General features: G+C 46.0%; 1 protein-coding gene across 6 annotated transcripts in view; it reads left to right on the top strand.

Moving 5' to 3' along the window:
• The window catches only part of GMEB1 (glucocorticoid modulatory element binding protein 1), a 50,513-nt gene extending 37,254 nt beyond the window's left edge, over positions 1-13,259 (top strand). For all 6 annotated transcript variants that reach the window (XM_034959550.3, XM_034959552.3, XM_034959546.3 and 3 more), the window contains exons 9-10: positions 4,974-5,096; positions 9,130-13,259. In XM_034959550.3, the coding sequence (XP_034815441.1) occupies positions 4,974-5,096; positions 9,130-9,830 (824 nt within the window). In that variant the 3' untranslated portion in view covers positions 9,831-13,259. The remainder of the gene's footprint in view (positions 1-4,973; positions 5,097-9,129) is intronic.
• Positions 13,260-17,273: the final 4,014 nt, after the last annotated feature.

The raw sequence follows: 17,273 nt of genomic DNA, 5'->3' as shown, positions 1-17,273 counted from the left end.
AGTTCAAGCGATTCTCCTGCCTTAGACTCCTGAGTAGCTGGGATTACAGGCGCATGCCACCACACCCAGCTAATTTTTTGTATTTTTAGTAGAGCTGAGGTTTCACCATGTTGGCCAGGCTGGTCTCAAACTCCTGACCTTGGGTGATCCGCCCGCCTCGGCCTCCCAAAGTGCTGGGATTATAGGCATGAGCCACCGCGCCCAGCCGATATATCTATTTTCAGACTCTCTGTATACACTCATTATGTGTGTATGTCCACTATGTGTATGTATAGAGAAAGAGTCTGAAAATTGGAGAAATCCACTTGTTTTTAGATTATTCTCATATTCGTCCAGGCACGGTGGCTCACGCCTGTAATCCCAGCACTTTGGGAGGCCAAGGCAGGCGGATCACGAGGTCAGGAGATCGAGACCATCCTGGTTAACACGGTGAAACCCCGTCTCTACTAAAAATACAGAAAATTAGCCGGGCGCGGTGGTGGACGCCTGTAGTCTCAGCTACTCGAGAGGCTGAGGCAGGAGAATGGCATGAACCCGGGAGGCGGAACGTGCAGTGAGCCAAGATAGCGCCACTGCAGTCTGGCCCAAGCGGAAGAGCGAGAGACTCCATCTCAAAAATAAATAAATAAATAAATAAAGATTATTCTCATATCCTATTAATTTAAGGCTTTCTGAACTTGTTGTGTTCACTTATAGCTGTTTCTGAATACTTTCAGGGTGCTGCTGTGCAGAATGTAAAATGGTGTTCTAATCTAATAGAAATGGGGTTATGGGCCAGGCGTTGTGGCTCACGCCTGTAATCCCAGCACTTTGGGAGGCTAAGGCAGGTGGATCACCTGAGATCAGGAAGTCAAGACCAGCCTGGCCAGCATGGTGAAACCCTGTCTCTACAAAAATACAAAAATCCGTGAGGCATGATGGCGGGTGCCTGTAATCCCAGCTACTCAGGAGGCTGAGGTGGGAGAATCGCTTGAACCCGGCAGGTGGAGGTGGCAGTGAGTGGAGATCACACCATTGCGCTCCAGCCTGGGTGACAGAGCGAGAGTCCGTCTCAAAAAAAAAAAAAGAAATGGGATTATGATGAGATGAGACCTTGTGTATTCAGTGAATTCTTATTTATTTGTTTATTTATTTAGAGACGGAGTCTCACTCTGTTGCCCAGGCTGGAGTGCAGTGGCGTGATCTTGGCTCACTGCAACCTCCACCTCCCGAGTTCAAGTGATTTTCCTGTCTCAGCCTCCTGACTAGCTGGAATTACAGGCAAATACCACCATGCCTGGCTAGGTTTTTTGTATTTTTAGTAGAGATGGGGTTTCACCATGTTGGCCAGGCTCGTCCTGAATTCCTGACCTCCGGTAATCCACCTGTTTTGGCCTCCAAAAGTGCTGGGATTACAGGCGTGAGCCACCATGCCTGTCCTCCAGATTTGTTTTTTTTTTTTTTTTTTTTTTTGAGGTGGAGTCTTGCTGTCTCCCAGGCTGGAGTGCAGTGATGCGATCTTGGCTCACTGCAATCTCCACTCCCCAGGTTCACGGCATTCTCCTGTCTCAGCCTCCCGAGTAGCTGGGACTACAGGTGCCCGCCACCACGGCCAGCTAATTTTTTATATTTTTTGTAGAGACGGGGTTTCACCGTGTTAGCCAGCATGGTCTAGATCTCCTGACTTCATGATCTGCCCGCCTCGGCCTCCCAAAGTGCTGGGATTACAGGCGTGAGCCACTGCGCCTGTAAAATTTTAAGAGATTTAAAATTTTAAATCTCTTAAAAATTTGTATTTTTAAGAGATTGTTCTGGTTGCTGTGTGGAGAGTAGACTTTTATGGGGAAAGAGTAGAAACAAGACCAGTTGGGAAGCTCTTAAAGGAATTAGTCCAAGAAGAGATAATGTATCATGGATTAGAGTGGGTAGCGGTAAAGTTAGGAAGAAGTGATTAGATTGAGAATGTATTTTGAATGTCGAACTACTAAGTCTTGCTGATGGATTGGAGGCAGGATGAAAGAGAAAGAAAGATAGCGGGATGATTCACACATTTTTGGCCTGAGCTGTGAGTGGTGATGCCATTTACTGAGATGAAGGCCACTGGGAGAGGAACAGGTTTAGAGAGGAAATCAAAATTAGTTTTACCTCTTAAATTGAGACGACTATTAGACCATCAAATAGAGATGTCACTCATCTAGATAGAAGTATGAATGTGGAATACAGGAAAGAGGTCAGGGCTGGAGATGTATATGTGGGAGTGCTCAGCATGTGTGTGTTATTTCAAACCATGGGACCAAGAGAGGTGACTGTGGAAGGGAATGTAGGTGAGGTTGTCCAAGTTAAGGAAGCAATTAACACAAATACTGACAATTTTTTTTTTTTGGAGACAGGGTCTTGCTCTGTCGTCCAGGCTAGAGTGCAGTGATGCAGTCACAGCTCACTGCAGCCTCAACCACCTGGGCTCAATTGATCCTCCTGCCTCAGTCTCCCAAGTAGCTGGGACTACAGGCACATACCACCACACCTGGCTAATATTTGTAGTTTTTGTAGAGACAGGGTTTTGCCATATTGTGCAGGCTGGTCTCAAACTCCTGTGCTCAAGCAATCCACCTGGCTCAGCCTCCCAAAGTGCTGGGATTATAGGCGTGAGCCACCACACCTCACTCTATCACCCAGGCTGGAGTGCAGTGGTGCAATCTCAGTTTACTGCAAGCTCCACCTCCTAGGTTCACACCATTCTCCTGCCTCAGCCTCCCGAGTAGCTGGTACTACAGGTGCCTGCCACCACGCCTGGCTAATTTTTCATATTTTTAGTAGAGGCGGGGTTTCACTGTGTTAGCCAGGATGGTCTCGATCTCCTGACCTCGTGATCCACCCACCTTGGCCTCCCAAAGTGCTGGGATTACAGGCATGAGCCACCGTGCCTGGCCCAATTTTGTTTTTTTGAGACAGAGTTTCGCTGTTGTTTCCCAGGCTGGAGTGCAGTGGTGCAATCTCGGCTCACTGCAACCTCTGCTTCACGGGATCAAGCAATCCTCCTGCTTCAGCCTCCCAAGTTGCTGGGACTATAGGCATGCACCACCACGCCTGGCCAATTTTTTGTATTTTTTTGTATTTAGTAGCAACGGGGTTTCACCATATTGGTCAGGCTGGTGATCCACCCACCTCGGCCTCCCAAAGGGCTGGGATTACAGATGGGAGCCACCACGCCCAGCACTCTGGGAGGCTGAAGCAGGTGAATCACTTGAGGTCAGGAGTTCGAGATCAGCCTGGGCAACATGGTGAAATCCCGTCTCTATTAAAAATACAAAAATTAGGCCGGTCGAGGTGGCTCACGCCTGTAATCCCAGCACTTTGGGAGGCCGAGGTGGGCAGATCACGAGGTCAGGAGATCAAGACCATCCTGGCTAACACGGTAAAACCCCATCTCTTCTAAAAAATGCAAAAAATATTAGCCTGGCATTGTGGCGGGCGCCTGTAATCCCAGCTACTGAGGAGGCTGAGGCAGGAGAATGGTGTGAACCCAGGAGGTGGAGCTTGCAGTAAACTGAGATTGCACCACTGCGCTCCAGCCTGGGCGACAGAGCAAGACTCCATCTCAAAAAAAAAAAAAAAAATACAAAAATTAGCCAGGCATGGTGGCGTGCACGTGTAATCCCAGCTACTCAGGAGGCTGAGGCAGTCAAATCGCTTGAACCTGGGAGGCAGGGCTTGCAGGGAGCCAAGATTGCGCCACTGCACTCCAGCCTGGGTGACAGAGTGAGACTCCATCTCAAAAAAAAAATAATAATAAAAATAATAATCTTGCATGCCAATCCCCATGTTTGACACTTAAAATATATTTCTAATCTTCATGTCTATTTTGCAGAGTAAGTGTTATTAATCCCATTCATTTTAGATGAGAAAAGTGAAGAGTGAAATGACTTACCAAAGGTTGCACATATGGGAAATAGCAAAACTGAGATGAACATTAACTCTATCTAGTACAGGGACCATGTTTTCAAAACCTAAAGTCAGAACTATAAACAGATGCAAGATATTAAAAAAAAAATTTTTTTTGAGATGGAGTCTGGCCCTGTCTTCCAGGCTGGAGTGCAGTGGCACGATCTTGGTTCACTGCAACGTCTGCCTCCTGGATTCAAGTAATTCTCTGGCCTCAGCTGCCTCCCATGTAGCTGGGATTACAGGCACATGCCACCACACCGAGCTAATTTTATTTATTTATTTATTTATTTATTTATGATTATTATTATTTTTTACCCAGCTAATTTTTGTATTTTTGTTAGAGACTGGGATTACAAATGCGAGCCACCGCTCCTGGCCTTAAAATTTTTTCAAATTGGCCGGGCGCGGTGGCTTGTGCCTGTAATCTCAGCACTTTGGGAGGCTGAGGTGGGTGGATCAAAAGGTCAGGAGTTCGAGACCAGCCTGGCCAATGTGGTGAAACCCCATCTGTACTAAAACTACAAAAATTAGGCAGGCGTGGTGGCAGGCACCTGTAGTCCCAGCTACTCGGGAGGCTGAGGCAGGAGAATGGCGTGAACCCGGGAGGTGGAGGTTGCAATGAGCTGAGATCATGTTACTGCACTCCAGCCTGGGGGACAGAGCAAGACTCTGTCTCCAAAAAAAGGAAAAAAAAATTGTTTCAAATTTATGTAAGTAGAGACAGGGGTCTCACTATGTTGCCCAGGCTGGTCTTGAACTCCTGGCCTCAAGCAATGCTCCCGCCTTGGCCTCCCAAAGTGTTGGGATTACAGGCATGTGCCACCATGCCCAGCCTGATCTTTGTATTTATTTATATGGAAAGATTTACAAAAATATAACAATTAAACCAGTATTCATTATACATGTAATAAATCTTTGTTAAAAATGTGTTAAAATGCAGTTAGGAGAGTCCCATAATTTCTGGTTGTTTCATATTTATAAACAGCACAATGGAGAGTGGTGGAACATATCTGTTTTAACTGGACAGGCATGTCTTTTGTTTTAAATAGATGCTGCTGTTCTCAACAATGTAGCACACACATTTGGCCTAATGGACACAGTCAAGAAGGTTTTAGACAACAGAAGGAACCAAGTAGAGCAGGGAGAAGAGCAGTTTCTTTATACTCTGACAGGTATGTATAACTTATCGCTCTTCTTCGGTGATATCATGCTAATATTCTTGTCTTCCCATTTTCTTGTTGACTTTTGTTGGGGTAACTTTTTTTTTTTTTAAATAGTATCAGATTTTGCTTTTAAAAATAAAAAAAAAGCCGCAGATGAGGTGGATTGATGAGAAACAAAAGAGGCACAAAGGAAAAAAAAAGGAAGCTGACAAATTGGTCTTTGTCTTTTTTACATTATTGATACTGCATCTTTTGATAGATATAAATTTAGCACTTTCTCCATTATTTGTGGTAATCAGAAATTTTGTGTAATCCCAGCACTTTGGGAGACTGAGGCAGACAGATCACGAGGTCAAGAGATTGAGACAATCCTGGCCAACATGGTGAAACCCTGTCTCTACTAAAAATACAAAAATTACCTGGATATGGTGGCGCGCGCCTGTAGCCCCAGCTGCTCGGGAGGCTGAGGCAGGAGAAGGGCGTGAACCCAGGAGGCGGAGGTTTCAGTGAGCCAAAATAGTGCCATTGTACTCCATCCTGAGGGACAAGAACGAGACTCTGTCTCAAAAAAAAAAAAAGAAAAAGAAAAAACCTTTAAACCGTCAGAAAACTGGTTTTTGTTAGAAATACAGGCTTTTGGTCCCTTGTGTGTATTATTTCTTCAGATATTTTTAATCATTGTATACATAAAGTTTTGTTTTCTGCTTTTTTTCACCATGACATATTTTTCTTTTTGTTTGTTTATTTGTTTTTGAGACAGGGTCTCACTCTGTCACTGAGGCTGGAGTGCAGTGGCACAATCACGGCTCACTGCAACTTTGACCTTCCCCGAGCTCAGGGTGACCCTCCCACCTCAGCCTCCTGAATAGCTGGGACTACAGGCATGTACCACCATGCCCAGCTGTTTTGTATTTTTGGTAGAGATGGGGTTTTACCACATTGCCCAGGCTGGTCTCAAACTCCTGGACTCAAGTTATCCACCCACCTCAGCCTCCCAAAGTGCTGGGATTATTAGTGTGAGCCATTGTGCTCAGCCCTATTAATATTTTTCAAGTTGCTACTCAGTATTATACCTGGACATTCTTCTAGGGATGACATTTATTTATCTTTTTAATTTATTTTTGTTTTTTGAGATGGAGTTTCGCTCTTGTTGCCCAGGCTGGGGTGCAGTGACATAATCTTGGCTCACTGCAACCTCTGCCTCCTGGGTTCAAGCGATTCTTCTGCCTCAGTCACCTGAGTAGCTGGGATTACAGGCATGAGCCACCACGCCCGGCTAATTTTGTATTTTTAATGGAGATGGGGTTTCACCATGTTGGTCAGGCTGGTCTCAAACTCCCAACCTCAGGTGATCTGCCTGCCTCGGCCTCCCAAAATGCTGGGATTACAGGCGTGAGCCACCACACCCAGCCTTATTTATTTATTTATTTATTTAGAGACAGAGTTTCGCTCTTGTTGCCCGGGCTGGAGTGCAATGGTGCGATCTTGGCTAACCGCAACCTCCACCTCCCAAGTTCAAGCGATTCTCCTGCCTTAGACTCCCAACTAGCTGGGATTACAGGCATGTGCTACCATACCTGGCTAATTTTGTATTTTTAGTAGAGACGGAGTTTCTCCATGTTGGTCAGGCTGGTCCGAACTCCTGACCTCAGGTGATCCACCTGCCTCGGCCTCCCAAAGTGCTGGGATTACAGGTGTGAGCCAGTGTGCCTGGCCACTCTTGGTGTTTTATAGTATTAAGTTATTGGAAAAACCAAAGTGTTTTTCCTACGCTCATACACTCAGTATAGCACAGAACACTTCTGTAATCAGATGTGTAGGGGTTTTTCTGCATATACCGAGCAATCAACTCTCCAGTGGACACTGACTGGGTATTATATAATTCAGTTCAATTCTGATACTATCCCCCTGGAGATAGCATCAGATCACACAGGTAAGGCTCAGTCCCAAAAGACTGCCTCCCATTCAGCCCCAGGTTGTGACCTGTGCTTTTTTTTTCTTTTTTTTTGATTAATTGTTGAAGGCAAACTGCAAATGACCTGTGCTTCTGACCAACTGGCTATAAATTGGGGTTCCCACAATCACCTTCTTGCATTTGATTAATTTGCTAAGGTGGCTCACAGAACTCAGAGAAGCAGTTACTCAATGTTTATTGGGTTTATTATAAAGGTTATTACAGAGGATACAGATGAATAACCAGATGGAAGAGATGCATGGGACAAGGTGGGAAGGAGAGTGGGACTTCCATGCACTCTGTAGTCACGCCACTCTCAGGAACCTCCAACAATCTGAAGCTCTCTGAACCCTGTACTTTTGAGGTTTTATGGAGGCTTCATTACATAGGTATGGTTGATTACTTCATTGGCCATTGGTAATCAACCTACAGCCTCGGACTGAAAGTCCTAGTCTTTAATCATGCCTGGATCTTTCTGGTGACCAGCCCCCATCTTGAATCTATCTAAGGATTCCCAGATACCAGTCATCTCATTAAGATATAAAGACATTTAGGCCGGGCGCAGTGGCTCATGCCTGTAATCCCAGCACTTTGGGAGGCCAAGGTGGGCGGATCATGAGGTCAAGAGATTGAAATCATCCTGGCCAATATGGCGAAACCTCATCTCTACTAAAAATACAAATATTAGCTGGGTGTGGTGGGGCATGCCTGTAGTCCCATCTACTCGGGAGGCTGAGGCAGGAGAATCACTTGAACCCGGAGAATTGCTTGAACCTGGGAGGCGGAGGTTGCAGTGAGCCAAGATCGTGCCATCACACTCCAGCCTGGCGATAGAGCGAGACTCTGTCTCAAAAAAAAAAGAGATATAAAGACATTTACCACTCTGGGCCAGGCGTGGTGGCTCACGCCTGTAATCCCAGCAATTTGGGAGGCCTAGGCGGGCAGATCACGAGGTCAGGAGATCGAGACCATCCTGGCTAACATGGTGAAACCCCGTCTCTACTAAAATACAAAAAAAAAAAACATTAGCCAGGCGCGGTGGCGGGCGCCTGTAGTCCCAGCTACTCAGGAGGCTGAGGCAGGAGAATGGTGTGAACCCAGGAGGCAGAGCTTGCAGTGAGCCGAGATCGCACCACTGCACTCCAGCCTGGGCGACAGAGCGAGACTCCATCTCAAAAAAAAAAAAAAAAAGACATTTACCGCTCTGGAGATCCATGTGTTTTAGGAGCTGTGTGCCAGGATCCAGGGGCAGAGACTAAATATGTATTTCTTATTATATCACAATATCACACATAGGGAGCAAAGTGTTCTATAAGTGTAATTGATTCTTTCTTGGGTGCTTATCAGGTACTAAGTAATAGGTTCCATTGTAGAAGCCAACTTACCAGTGGTCACCTAGGGTTGGACTGGTCACTTGGGAGAGGGATAGTGATAGGCGTACTAGAATGCAAAAGCAACCAAGTTGACCATTGTCCTGGCCCAATCTTCATAACCTTAAATTAGTCACTTTCCCTCTCTGGATCCCTGTCAGAATGAATTTGTTTGAGCTCTTAAGACCTCTTTTAGTTCTGTAATTTTTAGGGACTTCTTCTATAACTTTCTGTAGACCTTCCTAGGCAACAATTGTAAACTGTGGCTGTTTGAGTCACCAGCAAAGGAGTTTTCCAGCCAATGCAGCAAGGCATTCTTGCCTTGAAGGATAGTTCGAAAATCATTGTTTTTTGGAGTGGCCATTGTAGCTCCTTTGTAGGTCCATGAGAGTTCCAAGGGACTGTGCCAGCTGGGCGCACTGGCTTATGCCTATAATCCCAACACTTTGGGAAGGTGAGGTGGGTGGATCGCTTGAGGCCAGAAGTTCAAGTCTATAGTGCGCAATGATAGCACCTGTGAATAGCCACTACCCTCCAGCCTAGGCAACATAACAAGACTCTGCCCCCCAAATAAACACAAGAAAGAAAACAATATCACAACTTGCCTGAAGCTACTTAGTAACAAAACCAGACAGAGACACCAGGTCTCCTGACTCTCAGTTTAATGCTCCCAAGATTTTACTTCCCTCTACACAAAGTCTTTTCTTTTTTTCCATAGACTTGGAACGCCAGTTGGAGGAGCAGAAGAAGCAAGGCCAGGATCACAGGCTGAAATCTCAGACAGTTCAAAATGTGGTACTGATGCCTGTGAGCACTCCTAAGCCTCCAAAAAGGCCCCGGCTCCAGCGGCCAGCCTCCACCACTGTCTTGAGCCCTTCTCCTCCTGTCCAGCAGCCTCAGTTCACAGTCATCTCACCCATCACCATCACCCCAGTGGGTCAGTCATTTTCCATGGGCAATATTCCAGTGGCCACCCTCAGCCAGGGCTCCAGTCCTGTGACTGTCCACACACTGCCTTCTGGCCCTCAGCTCTTCCGCTATGCCACAGTGGTCTCCTCTGCCAAGAGCAGCTCACCAGACACAGTGACCATCCACCCTTCATCTAGCTTGGCGCTGCTGAGCTCTACTGCCATGCAGGATGGGAGTACACTGGGCAACATGACCACCATGGTTAGCCCTGTGGAATTGGTGGCCATGGAGTCCGGCCTAACCTCGGCAATTCAGGCTGTTGAAAGCACCTCAGAGGATGGGCAGACCATCATTGAGATTGATCCAGCCCCGGACCCAGAAGCTGAAGATACTGAGGGCAAAGCAGTCATCTTGGAGACAGAGCTGAGGACTGAGGAGAAAGTTGTGGCTGAGATGGAAGAACACCAGCATCAAGTTCACAATGTGGAGATTGTGGTCTTAGAGGATTAACTGGGGATCTCAGGGCCAGGAGTTATGTTTTGATTTGGAATTTTAATTATTTGTTTATTTTTATCATTGTCCCACTCATTTCCACATAGGACCCTTTAAAAAAAAAAAAAAATCTTATTGTTGTAACTGAAAATGTTGGGTTCTTCCCACTCCCTCATTGAAAAATGGACAAAACAAGCTGCCCTTCCAGAAGTTGAGAGTAGGTCATTCAATGTCCTAATCATCTTACACCAAGAAAGTAATTTCTTTTAGGGGAAGTGTCAAGATAACGAATAACCCTGTCCAGAAAGCCATTTCCAGGCTCGTCTGTGTGTGTAGGCATGTGGTTTTATTCTTGTAAAGATGCATTGACCAAACTCTGGAACACAGATCTGACACTGGAAGGCAACCCACTCGCATGTGGATGCTGAAGGGCACTTTATTTTGTATCCTGAAAAGGGCCTACAGAGGCCAGTACAAAACTCTCAAACAAAAGGAAGTTGACTCTGCTTTGAGGGGAAGGTGGCATGCCAGCACTAGCTTAAAAAGGGAAGTGCTAGCCGGGCGTGGTGGCTCACGCCTGTAATCCCAGCACTTTGGGAGGCCGAGGCGGGTGGATCACGAGGTCAGGAGTTTGAGACCAGCCTGGCCAACATGGTGAAACCCCGTATCTACTAAAAATACAAAAAAAAAATTAGCCGGGTGTGGTGGTGGGAGCCTGTAATCCCAGCTATTCAGGAGGCCAAGGCAGGAGAATCGCTTGAACCTGGGAAGGCAGAGAGGTTGCAGTGAGCCAAGATCGCACCACTGCACTCCAGCCTGGGCAACAAGAGCGAGACTCCATCTCAAAAAAAAAAAAAAAAAAGTGCTTTGGCAAGTATGGGGCAGGGAAATCATCTTACTTCCAGAGGTGCAACTGACGCCTCTGGAGATCTCCAAAAGTTAGTACCGTGAGTGCCATTTTGAGAAGAGGGTGGTAATAAGTGGAAGGTACATCTCCACAGAGCAAGTGGCAGCAGTGACCTGCGGTTTTGCAGAAATGGAAAGCCAAGGCCGGGTGCGGTGGCTCATGCCTGTAATCCCAGCACTTTGGGAGGCCGAGGCGGGTGAATCACCTGAGGTCAGGAGTTTGAGGCCAGCCTGGCCAACATGGTGAAACCCCGTCTCTACTAAAAATACAAAAAAAAAAAAATTAGCTGGGCATGGTGGCGGGTGCCTGTAATCCCAGCTACTTGGGAGGCTGAGGCAGGAGAATTGCTTGAACCTGGGAGGCGGAGGTTGCAGTGAGCTGAGATCATGCCATTGCACTCTAGCCTGGGCGAGGAGTGAAACTCCGTCTCAAAAAAAAGAAAGAAATGGAAAGCCAAGGATGCTGCAGCTGTGCTTTGGGGTTCAAGGTAATAGCTTACCTTGTCCCACACTTTGTCAAAGCACTCACCCTCCTAAACTAGGACCAGTCCATTCATTTGAAACTGTGCAATGTGATGTAAATGGCTCTGGTTCTTGGACTGTGGCTGTCACAGGGATGGGGCTCCAAGGCCATCATTTTCATTGCATGGCTCCAAGAGCAGGGAGTTCCTCAATCAAACCAGCTGCCTTTTTTGGTGGGGCCATTTTTTTGGCTTTGGAACCAAAGGCAGCCACTCATTTGGTGCTTCCTCTTGTTCTGCCCTCCATCCCTCAACTCTTAATGGCATCTGTCTCCTAGAACCCACGCTCTTCAGCTTTTTGGCTGATTTGGAGAACAGTGACAGGTGCCTGCCTGCCTTCATCCCCTTTTAGATTCATTTATACCACAGATGTTTCTGTGAGATACTGAGATCATAAAAAGCTTTAGGCTTGGCAGAGAGGACTCAACACCCCCAGGCTTTCCTGAGGCACCAACTAGATGTCTCTTGAGTGAGCTGGACTCCCTGGGAAAGAAGCATTGTCTGCAACATTATATTGTAGGAAATGTACCAGGAATGTCAATAATAATGCTTGGGGGGGGGGGGTTATTTTGTTTTGTTTTGTTTTTAATGTTGTTTGTATATTTAGAGCTGGGCCATTTTCCGTGCTGTGATTTCTTCTCTTTGACCCTCTTCAGTGTTTGGGGCAAGAGTGGACCCTGGTTTTTATTTCTTTGATTGCATTGTTTACTGCACTAGGAAAAATATAGGGATACAGGGAAACTACAGACAAATTTAAGGAAAAATAGGTCAAAAAAGAAAGCACACACCTTAAGAGTGGGAGGAATATTTTTATTAAAAACAAAACTTGGACCTGTAGTTTTTTTTTTTCTTTTTTATTTTTAAGAAGGCACCTTTCAGAAGCCATGTTTCTTCCAACAGATGTTGGAAACCCCATCGAGCAAGTAAAAGTTGCATTCTCCATCCCTCAGATGGCTGTATGTAGTCAAAGAAACCCTGTAACATGGTAAGGTTACTGTTTTTTTTTTTTTTTTCTTTTTGAGATGGAGTCTCGCTCTGTAGCCCAGGCTGGAGTGCAATGGTGTGATCTCAGCTCACTGCAACCTCCGCCTCCTTGGTTCAAGTGATTCTCCTGCCTCAGCCTCCTGAGTAGCTGGGATTACAGGCTCCCACCACCACGCCCGGGTAATTTTTGTATTTTTATTAGAGACGGGGTTTTGCCATGTTGGCCAGGCTGGTCTTGAACTCCTGACTTCAAGCGATCCACCCGCCTTGGCCTCCCAAAGTGTTGGGATTACAGGCATAAGCCACTGCACCCAGCCTGAAGGTGACTCTTAAGAATGAGATTTATGAACTCCATACAGTTGTAGATTTCAGTTTTTAAATAGTCTGGGGTTTTATTTTTCTTTTCAAAATATCTAATAGACTTAGCAATCAATTTAGAACAAATATTTGGCCCTTAATATATCTTTAGTGAGGGAAGTAGCTTTTATTTCCTGCTTGTTTAGGTTTTCTGTTGGTACATAAAAACAAAATTGCTGTCTCAGACTGAATCTACTTGAATCTAGGAAGGCACATCTCATCTCTATTGTGGTTTTTAGGGACACTTTTCTCTTTCCCAGAGATGAGAGGACCAATTCAGGACAGAAGAGCCCTCGTGAATACCAACGTGCTAGCTCAGGTTCCCTTCTTTCCTCCATCAGAGCTATTGGTAGGGTTTTAAGGTAGTGTGTGCATCATGCTTCCAATGTCAAGAGATTTCCTCAAACAGCCTGTTTACTAGATGAATTTTCCAGCTGGTGAAATACATGAGCTTTGTTGTTTTCCTGGTCTTCCAATAGCCTGTCATTATTGTTAGATATTATGGCACCTGTTGTTGAATGTAGGTTCCCTTACAGCCCTGGTCTAGATGATCCTAGATGGGGTGAGACATATGCAAGCCATTGGTATGTGCATAAGCAGTTGCAATGAACCTTAGGCTGACTTGGTAGTAGGCATTTATCTTTCTGTTCATGCATTGAATAAACATTTTTAAGAACCATCTATGTGCCAGGCTTTGTGCTAGGCACTGACAGTAGAGAGATGAAGACAGTCCTTGCACTTAAGGAATTCATACTCCAGATGTCTGGAGTTAAGAAATACATATTTCAGCCAGGCACGGTGGCTCACACCTAGAATCCCAGCACTTTCAGAAGCTGAGGCAGAATTACTTGAGGCCAAGAGTTTAAGACTAGCCTGGTCAACATAGCCAGACCCCATCTCTACAAAAAAATGTAAAAATTAGTCAAGTCTTGTGGCTCGCACTTGTAGACACAATTACTCAGGATGCTGAGGCAAGAGGATTTTGCTTGGACCTAGGAGTTCGAGGCTGTAGTGAGCTATGACTATGCCACTGTACTCTAGCCCAGGCAACAGGGCAACATCCCCAGCTCAGAAAACCAAAACTACACATTTCATTATAATTGTTTTTTTTGTAATTCTATGTATTTTATGCATTGAAAAACATTATTTAAGAATTGGTTCATAGGTTTCAGCAGACTGCCAAAGGCACAAACAAGCAGCTCTCCTCTACTGAGGTACTGAAACAGATCCTACTGGGTAAGTGCTGTGTGTGATAGGGCTATTGGCTAGGAGCTGAGAGAACAAAGCATGAAGTGCCTAACCCAGCTTAGCGGTGTAGAGGTGGGGTCAGCAAATAAGGGAGATCTTCCTGGAGAAGGCATATACCTAAGCTGATTTAGGAGAGACCACTTTTGGCTAGGTTTATTGTACTACTTGATTTTCAAGTAATTGGGCTTATTTATTCTAGAGAAAAAGTCTTCAGTCTCTTGCTGCTTCTGCCTGCAAAGCAAGGCAGAGTCAGCAACGCGGGCAGTCTCCCCACTGGAGAACGCTGAGTCATGCATGGGCTTCTCCAAGTTTCCATCAGATAGGATCCAGTGTTGAATCCAGTGCAGGAGTGGAGTCTAGCTGGCAAAAGGTAAATGCCCCCAAAGCCTTCCTGCCATATGGTTTCCATGAAGGCTTGAGAGTCAACTGTACAACTGTCTTGTCTTGGCCATGTCCCTGTTTGGTCCCTGCCTTGTTCTCTTCCCTTTCTCAATTTCCAAGCTCCACCCACTCCTAAAAACACCAGTCATTCTGAAGTAAAAAATGGACAATAAACATGAATATTCAAGATTCAAAGCCACCTCATATGAAGGTTCTTTTGCACCTCTGTCCTTATTAGGGAAGGAGGACCAATGTTAATCCAAACATCTGGAAAATTAATATTCAGTTCAGGTGGTTCTGACACCCACTAGTGGTAGCATTTTATCCCATTTCATGAAAGGCATTAAAGATAAGACTATGGTGGAGAGTGTTGATTATAAAGATAGTAAAAGTCAAGCATGAAATGTGGAATTAGTAGTTGAGTTATAGCATCCAGGTTTTAGTACTATCAGAGAGGTGGAAAGGACAAAGGAAAGGTTGAATTCTGAAAATAGGCATGAGGTTGTGATTCACCTTGGGCAGTTTGAGGAACTCGTCCTCTCTGAGACATAATGTCATACACTAGCCTAGCTCCTGCATTTTGAGACAACTTTCCTAGTACAATTGATCACTTCCCTGGAGGTGCAGCACATCCCTTACTCCAGGTTAGTTCCTCCCTGGGAAATCCTCCCTGGGAAATTTTTGTGTAGTCTGAAATGTGCTGCCATAACAACCAAGGTTGTCAAGGACCTCAAGGGTGTGGTGTAGTTAGATTTGGACTCTTGGCCGGGCACGGTGGCTTACGCCTGTAATCTCAGCACTTTGGGAGGCTGAGGCGGGCGGATCACCTGAGGTCAGAAGTTTGAGACCAACCTGACCAACATGGAGAAACCCTGTCTCTACTAAAAATACAAAATCAGCCAGGCATGGTGGCACATGCCTGTAATCCCAGCTACTTGGGAGGCTGAGGCAGGAGAATCGCTTGAACCCAGGAGGCGGAGGTTGTGATGAGCCGAGATCGTGCCATTGCAGTCCAGCCTGGGCAATAAGAGTGAAACTGTCTCAAAAAAAAAAAAAAAAAAAAAAAAAGATTTGGACTCTTTGTCCCTAGAATTTCCATTCTTAGGCAGCCCTATTTGAGCCCTTTCCAGGTTTCCTTCCCAAGTCCTGGAACACCTTTCTTAGCCCTGAGTTAGGCAAGTTGACTTCCTCTAGAGGGTTCTACTTGCCTCAGACTCCCCTATCCACACTACATCATCCTTCCTCTCTAGCTCTTTTGGGAACCATGATTTAGTTCCCAAATTCTGCCATGTTAGTATCTTTGCCTTCCTGCCATGGCAGTAACTCTTTCAACTCTTGAGATGATCATCTTTCCCAACTAAAGGAATGCTACCCCCAGGGCCCAAACCTGGGCATACATTCCTAGACCGCAGTCTTCACTAACTACAACAGCCTTGCTGACACCGTTAGTCACCTGAATTGAAGCCCTTTTGCAATGTGCTTGCATAGTGGCGTTAGGCAAGTTCCCCCAAGACACACGGACTCTAAAAAACTATCTTCTACACCTGATTGATTACCCCTGGCCCATGGCCCTAGGCTTAGACATATCTTGTTTTCCTGGGTAACTTACTTCAGCCCAGTATGAGTAACAATACATATACAAAAAATCAGCCGGACGTGGTGGCGGGTGCCTGTAGTCCCAGCTACTCGGGAGACTGAGGCAGAAGAATGGCGTGAACCCGGGAGGCGGAGCTTGCAGTGAGCCGAGATCACACTACTGCACTCCAGCCTGGGTGACAGAGTGAGACTCTGTCTCAAAAAAAAAAAAAAATTACATAAACACATGGATTTATTTTTCTAGTTTGAGAACAAGAATGAACAATAGGTTTGGATTGCATATAATGGTAAACATGAGGCTGAGTTAGGACCCAGAGAGAAAGAGCTTCCTCACTGGGCTTTGTAGGAGGTACTCTTAAGAAAAGCACACATAGAATTTACCTGATTTCAAAATTTACTTTTTTTTTTTTTTTTTTTTTTTGTGAGGCGGAGTCTCACTCTGTCACCCAGGCTGGAGTGCAGTGGTGTGATCTCGGCTCACTGCAAGCTCCACCTCCCGGGTTCGCTCATGCCATTCTCCTGCCTCAGCCTCCCAAGTAGGCGGGACTACAGGCGCCCACCACCACGCCCGGCTAATTTTGTTTTTGTATTTTTAGTAGAGACGGAGTTTCACTGTGTTAGCCAGGATGGTCTCAATATCCTGACCTCGTGATCCGTCCGCCTCGGCCTCCCAAAGTGCTGGGATTACAGGTTTGAGCCACCGCGCCCATCCTCAAAGTTTACTTTAAAAAAAAAAAAGGGGGGGGCCGGGCGCGGTGGCTCACGCCTGTAATCCCAGCACTTTGGGAGGCCGAGGCGGGCGGATCACGAGGTCACGAGATCGAGACCATCCTGGTTAACACGGTGAAACCCCATCTCTACTAAAAATACAAAAAATTAGTCGGGCATGGTAGCGGGCGCCTGTAGTCCCAGCTACTTGGGAGGCTGAGGCAGGAGAAGGGCGTGAACCTGGGAGGCGGAGCTTGCAGTGAGCCGAGATCGCGCCACTGCACTCTAGCCTGGGCGAGAGCGAGACTCCGTCTCAAAATAAATAAATAAAATAAAATAAAATAAAATAAAAATTTTAAAAAGTCTCTGATGTTTTCTTTTTCTTTTTTTTTTTTCCTTTGTGAGACGGAGTCTTGCTCTGTTGCCGAGGCTGGAGTGCAATGGCGTGATCTCTGCTCACTGCAACCTCCTCCTCCCGAGTTCAAGTAATTCTTCTGCCTCAGCCTCCCGAGTAGCTGGGACTACAGACATGCGCCACCACGCCCGGCTAATTTTTTGTATTTTTAGCAGAGACGGGGTTTCGCCATGTTGGCCGGGATGGCCTTGAATTCCTGGCCTCAAGTGATCAGCCCGCCTCGGCCTCCTAAAGTGCTGGGATTACAGGCATGAGTCACCACGCCCGGCCCTCTGGTGTTTTCTTAAATATGTCTATACATTATAAAGCAAACTGGATGCCCATAGCCATGATTCAGCCTGAAGA

The sequence above is a fragment of the Pan paniscus genome, chromosome 1, assembly GCF_029289425.2.
Source record: "Pan paniscus chromosome 1, NHGRI_mPanPan1-v2.0_pri, whole genome shotgun sequence".
Taxonomy (NCBI): domain Eukaryota; kingdom Metazoa; phylum Chordata; class Mammalia; order Primates; family Hominidae; genus Pan; species Pan paniscus.
Note: the sequence above shows the minus strand (reverse complement) of the source record. Positions and strands in the feature narration are given on the sequence as shown.